The sequence below is a fragment of the Mandrillus leucophaeus genome, unplaced genomic scaffold, assembly GCF_000951045.1.
Source record: "Mandrillus leucophaeus isolate KB7577 unplaced genomic scaffold, Mleu.le_1.0 Scaffold168, whole genome shotgun sequence".
NCBI classification, from domain to species: Eukaryota; Metazoa; Chordata; class Mammalia; order Primates; family Cercopithecidae; genus Mandrillus; species Mandrillus leucophaeus.
In genome coordinates this window covers 1,943,236-1,950,203 of record NW_012101676.1, presented here as the reverse complement: position 1 = coordinate 1,950,203, position 6,968 = coordinate 1,943,236, and the positions used below count along the sequence as shown (strand labels likewise).

Below are 6,968 nucleotides of genomic sequence, written 5' to 3'. Positions count from 1 at the left end.
CAAAAAAAAAAAAAAAAAAAAAAGAATTAAGAATGTGCGAATCTGCCTCACTTACTACGTTTAATGGAATTCTCAATTGTTAATTTTATAATTAGGAAAAGCGTTTTGTTTCTTGTATTTTGTATTCTTCAGAGATTTTTATGCATATATAAGTATACATGTAAATAAGTAAATCGATACATCTATGTTATTTTTTCTATGCTTATATGTTTTAATATAAGCAGTAACATGCTATACATTGTTCCACACTCTTCTTTTTTAAGTTAATCTATGTAAAAATGTCTTTTTTTTTTTTTTTTTTGAGACAGAGCCTCACTCAGTCTCCCAGGCTAGAGTGCAGTGGCGCTCTGAAGAATACAAAAAAAAAGCAAAGTGTTTTGCAAGTATTTCCAACATTCAACAAAAGCTCAAAGACTTTCTTGCTTTAACTCTGTCAGTCCTGCTTCATTAGTAAAGGCCTAGAGATCATATTTTGAATTAACATTTATTTCACTGTTGTAAACTTACTTTTTGGCCTGATCTAAGATCTTGTCTCATGCTGAAGTCCACCTTGAGTATTTTAGCCCTGACTGTTTCTTGCCTATTTAGCAACGATGGTTATGGAGCGTTATGCAAAATAACAGAAGGAATGGCTCTATCCCTCTTTTATAACTTTTGTTGTTGGTGTTGGTGGTGGTGTAAGAAGAATCCTTTCTGGGTATTATTCTAAGAGTTCTAAAATATTACTCTACAGATTCTATTTCTCTTATTTATAATTATTTTAAATTATTGTAACTTTTTAATAGGAAGCAACAGTGAAAGAACCTGAAATTAACACAACTCTTCAGATGCGTTTCTTTGGAAAAAGAGGACAAAGAAAACTTCATTATAAAGAATTTCGAAGGTAAATGCAAATATTTACATTCATTTAGGGAAATTTTATGAGTAAGAAATAAAGAGAAACAGAATATATTCATTTCCCAGAACTGCAGATCATAAAACTAAAATACTGTTTGTGGATTTTGTGGATCTGTATAGTATTTATCTCTGAGAACTAAACCTATGAAATAGAAACTAAAATTAGTATGCACAAAATATTCTAACTTATTATAGAAAGTAATATCTGTTTCATAGAATACAGTAATTCTTTTTAGGAACTTATTGTCTGCAGCAAAGAACCATGCCCCTAGCAATCAGTTGTTCGTTAGGCAAAACAAACCAACCCAACTAAAACAACAACCATTTGTCATTTTCATGAGTGTTTGAGTTGGTTGGGCAGTTCTCCCGATTGGAACAGGATTGGCTGATCTTGACTGTACTCTTGCATTTGCAGTCTGCTGATGGGTTCGCTGGCTGCTGGCTTTTCTAAGATGGTCTCAACTGGGACACCTCAGCTCTGCTTCATGTAGTCTCTCATTCTGTAGCACAAGGGTTGGCAAACATTTTCTGCAAAGGCCTAAAGAGTAAATATGGTCTCTGTCACAACTACACAGCTCCATGGTTGCAGTGTGAGAGCAGCCATAAACAGTACATTAAGAAATAGACATGACATGTTCCAGTAAAGCTTTATACTAACATTAGTTTTAAGTACTTATTTAACCTCCCTAAGCTCATTTATCTAAAAAGTGGACATAACAATGCTTACCTTATATGATTATTGTAAACATTAAAATACAGTGTCCTGTCTACTGTCTTCCCAATGCTAATAATTCCATGCACAGTGAGACAGTGCGCCTCCCTGTGCTACTCCACTAACCACAGTCTTAAAACAAATACCAAAAAGCAGTACAGAACAGTGGGGAAAACACTGACTTGGGAGGCAGGAGACCTGCGTCTTATTCAGCTGAATCTAGTTCAATAAAGATTTATGGAATGTGATATATGTTGTTATGTGTCAAATTACCCCTCAAACACTAGGATAGTACCTTCTGGAAACTAGTAAACATGCAGAAAAACATGTAAACACATTGTGGTCAGTGCTTTCTTCGGTAAATAGGGTATCTGGGTAGCACGGAGATCACTTAGTGTGCCCTGTGGTGAAGGTTGGGGCTCGGTGATCAGGGAAGGCTTTCTGGAAGAAACACAAAGCTGAATCTTGACAAACTAGCAGCGATTAACAGGCAGAAGTGGTTTGGGCAGGGAGGCATTTGAGGGATGGGAATGATAACACAGCAGGAGCAAAGACATAGAGGCGTGAAAGTGTGTGGTTTGTAAAGGGAGTGAGAAGCAGTAGAGTTGATAAAGCAGTAAGCGTAAGGTGAGGAGAACGGAGGCTGGGAAGTACGTGCTTACCTGTGTGACGGTTTTATACACCATAAGATAGAGGTAGCTTGTTGATTAACTCAGTGATGAGAGGCCCTGAAGAAGGCTACGTGAAGGATATTTGGTCAGATGTGCTCATCACTCTGGCAGCATAGTAAAGGATAGGTTTTATGAGAGAGAAGACCATTCAGATATTCCAGAAAAGAAGTAAGAGCCTCGGGACGGGCGCGGTGGCTCACGCCTGTAATTCCAGCACTTTGGAAGGCCGAGGCGGCGGATCACGAGGTCAGGAGATGAGACCATCCTGGCTAACACGGTGAAACTCCATCTCTACTAAAAATACAAAAATAAATTAGCCGGGCATGGTGGCGGCGCCTGTAGTCCCAGCTACTCGGGAGGCTGAGGCAGGAGAAGACGTGAACCCGGGAGGCAGAGTTTGCAGTGAGCCGAGATCGTGCCACTGCACTCCAGCCTGGGTGACAGAGCAAAACTCTGTCTCAAAAAAAAAGAAAAGAAAAGAAAGAAGAGCTTTGAACTAGTGTAGTGGCAATAAGGATTTTGAAGTGGAAAAGATTTCCAGACACAGTTAGGAGATAAAATTGTAGGGCTCAGTGATTGATTAGATTTAACGAATGAAGAAGAATGCATGAAAATCCAAGTGCCTCCTGCACTTCAGCCTGGGTGACACAGTGAGACTCTCTCAAGAAAAAAAAAAGAGAGAGAAAGAAAGAGAAAAGAACATTAAATCTGGCCGGGCGCGGTGGCTCGTACCTGTATCCCAGCACTTTGGGAGGCCGAGGCGGGTGGATCACGAGGTCAGGAGTTCAAGGCCAGCCTGGCCAGCATGGTGAAACCCCATCTCTACTAAAAATACAAAAATTAGCCAGGTGAGGTGGCAGGCACCTGTAATCCCAACTACTTGGGAGGCCGAGTTAAGAGAAGTGCTTGAACCCAGGCAGCAGAGGTTGCAATGAGCCGAGATTGCGCCACTGCACTCCAGCCTGGGCAACAGGGTGAGACTCTGTCTCAAAAAAAAAAAACCAAAAAACCGAAATCTAAGTTTCTGAATTATATCCTAATCCCACTAATCCCAGTTTACCTGATAGCTACACTGAGTCGTTTAAGCTCTCTAGAACAATTTTTTTCAACAAAATTTTAAACCGTACCTCTTCTTGTATATTTAAAATACCCCTCTCTGAGTGTTTTTTAAAGTTCCAAAAATATCATAATTTAAAACAAGGAAAGCTATTATAATACTGATATTGTCGTATTACTGGTAATTTTTCAAACTATATTCACAGAGATACTAATATATCACTCCTCTTTACTTTACGATTCCCTAACTAGTTAACTTTTAAGGTTGCTTCTCACCTTACTTTTCTTCAGTGGGAATGATTTTATTTAGAATTCTTACTTTAAATTTTTTTAAATGAGTTCTTCTATAAATTATGGGCCCTGTGAAATTTGTCATACCATCACGCAATTTTTTAAATCCAATTAAGTTAACAAAAACTTGAAACATGAAAATTTTCAGGAGCTTTCTTAGATATTGCAAAGTGTCCCTAAAGTTAAAATTGTAATTATACTAGGCTGGAATTTATGGCAATCATAAGATATCTTTTACATTTTGCTTAGTCATAAAATAACAAAAAATGGCTTCTAATAATATTTCCAAAAGCTTGCACCAACGTACTAGCCAAATTAATCATTGATATTCCACATTTTTTCATATGTATTATTTCGAGCTTATACTTTTGTGTTTCTGGGAGTATAATGTTACAACATGTTTAACTGACGAAGTAAGGAGGCCAAGGCTGAAAATACAGGAGTGACAGGGAATTGCTAGTGGAGCAAGGTCCCTGAAGGGAAGGAAGTACAGGAATATAGGTGGGATTCAGAGTGCAGCATGGACAGGAAAAGGGACTCCCCGTCCGTTGTGACAGGAAGGAGAGGGTGGGGAAAAGGATGCATGTGGATGCTGTTACAATTTTTAGTGACAATAAGAAAATGAATGAATTTATTAAACAATGATTTCTAGTTTCTGTAGGAAGCAGGGGCAAAGTCGTATACTGAGGATAAACAGAAAAGAGTGTGAAAGTGAAATAGCCTCTATATAAAATCGAGAAGACACATTTCCAGGCTAGCAGAAGAGTGTCTGTAAGGGTCAAGGACCCAGTTGAAAAGGTGCACCATGAATTTGTGCAAATACCACTACATACAGTTAGTTCTAGTATGGTTTTCTTTAAGCCATACTTGAAGAAGGCCTTTTGCAGCCCATTAGAGCTGAGGTTGTGGGTGAGAACGTGGAAAGCGATTAAGAGCGGCGTCTGGAGCTGGGCGCGGCGACTCACACCTGTAATCCCAGCACTTTGGGAGGCCGAGGCAGGCAGATTGCTTGAGCCCAGGACTTCGACAGCAGCCTGGGCAACATGGCGAAACCTCATCTTTACAAAAGAGATGGGTGTGGTGGTGTGCACCCGCAGGCCAAGTTACTTAGGAGGCTGACGTGGGGAGGATCACCAGAGTCCAGGGAGGTCAAGGCTGCAGTGAGTCGTGATCGCACCACTGCACTCCAGCCCAGGCAACAGTGAGACGCTGTCTTTAAAAAAAGAAAGAAAGAAAAAGTGAAGTCTGGGCATGAAGAATGAAAATGAAAAGATAGTTACGTATCATCCTCAGTACCATCACAGCAACTGGCAGGTATTTACATGGTGCATGGCATCTTTCTAAGTATTTTCCGTATGTGTTCTCTCACCTATCTTTACAAGTTAGTGTCCTCTCTTTATAACTAGAATCTGATGAGGTTAAGGGACTTGATACAGGATCACATACTTTAGAAACTGAAGAGGTGAGATTCAGGTTTCTCATGAAAGGTTTTAGTGATCATGTGGTTTCTGAAAGAGTTCCACAGTTCCCTGGTAGGTGGTGGGTGCACTGAATGGGCTTTCAAGTACCAGACTAGGTTACCAGAAGGACGGTCATATTCGGTAGATACTACCACGGATCAAGAGAAGCTCATCAGTTGAAGAAAAATTTGTCATTTGTTTTCTGTTTTTTCACTTACACAACTAATCAAAAAGATTTCCCAGCTGAAATATCACTTAACCATTTAAGTAAAAACCACAGTGTAATTTAATTCTGTCTCCCAGAATTTTGGTGTGCTTTTATTGTTATGAAAGCGGCAGATAATTTAAATTGTGAAAATTGAGTTTTCTGTCAACCTACGTATTATTCTGGGGGAAAAAAAGCATTGACTCTTGGGCTGCTCAGGCAGCTCCTGACGGCATTTTCCCGCTCTGCATCAGTGCCTTTTGATTTTGTTGTGTTTTTCTGGTCTTTTTTACTCTTCTCTCCTACTCTCTTTGGTGATTTTTCTTCTGCATTTCTTTTCTCTTCTTTTAAGCTCCATGATTAGCCTTAAACATAGTGACCAGAAGTAATCCCTGAGTTTATTTCTAGTCTGGCATACTTGACCTCATTTTTTATTCCAATGAATTTTTTAAACTGAAAATAAACCTGTGACTTAAGATATATAATGGTTAGAGGGAAGAAAATTGGCCTCAAGTCTTCTCGTCAGGAAAAATTGGGGAGGATATTGATACTGATGTACTTTTTAGGACTGGAATTGTTAAAAGTTCTGAAATGCCAATTATTAGTTGAGGATTTCTGAGTTTCATGAAGCATTTTTATAAATTCAGAGGTGTCTAGAAGCAGTGGTGTGCTAGTAAATATGTTAACAATCATTGTCTCAGGAAAAACAGCCTTGATTTGTAGTGTTTGCCAATTAGTAGTATAAATAAATGCCAATGTCAAGCTCCCCAGCATAAAGCAGAGACGGGAAGACGTGCACGAAAGACTGACAGCCTGTACGCCACTGTACAGCCACTCCAATACACCACTGCCTAAACAATTCCAGTAAGGAAAAACAGATCTCTCCCATTGCTTCCACTTAACCCACTGATTTATAAAGTATGTAATTTGTTCACAATGTGTCTGGCAGCCTTATCTACTGTAAATTTTCCAATTCATATATGCATGTTCAGATCATGTTCCAGGCTTTCATGTCATAACAAGATAATATGATTTTAGGCTTAAAGGGAAAAGATTATCATCATAACTGGACTTATATTCATTAAAAGTAGATAATTAGGTAAGATTAAAGTAGCTTAATCCAGACAGTGTATAGTTTAACAGCAATTAAGTTTATAATATTTCAGCCTCTGGTAGAGGCTCGGATAGAGCCTAAAGAAAAAGCAAAGGGAAGGGAACAAGTTAGTGATGTTTTTATACCCTGTCTTCTGCTTGCCTCATTCAGTGTACATTCATTTGCAAGTAAAGCATACATTTAACCGTTCTAATAAAATCAATGGAATGTCATTACAGTATACAGGGCAGGAAAACTCAACAAAATAAAAGGCAAAGTATATCAGTAAAATATTTTGTTGATCTATTAGTCCAAACTCGAAGTGCTTCAAATTTTAGATAAAGTTCTGCTTTGACCCAGAAAGAAACATGGCATTGATGAATCCGTGTATTCAGTACATTCAGAAAATGTTTTAAGTAACAAACTCTTGCCTACCATGTAGACAGAAGTCTAAGATCAAACTCCTCCTTCATGCTTTTAAGATTTATGGGATAGGCCGGGCACGGTGGCTCAAGCCTGTAATCCCAGCACTTTGGGAGGCCGAGACGGGCGGATCACGAGGTCAGGAGATCGAGACCATCCT

General features: G+C 39.0%; 1 protein-coding gene across 1 annotated transcript in view; it reads left to right on the top strand.

Annotated features, from left to right (window-relative positions):
* The window catches only part of MICU2 (mitochondrial calcium uptake 2), a 92,063-nt gene that overhangs the window by 74,429 nt on the left and 10,666 nt on the right, over positions 1-6,968 (top strand). The window contains exon 8 of the mRNA XM_011976538.1: positions 786-883. Coding sequence (XP_011831928.1) covers positions 786-883 — 98 coding nt within the window. The remainder of the gene's footprint in view (positions 1-785; positions 884-6,968) is intronic.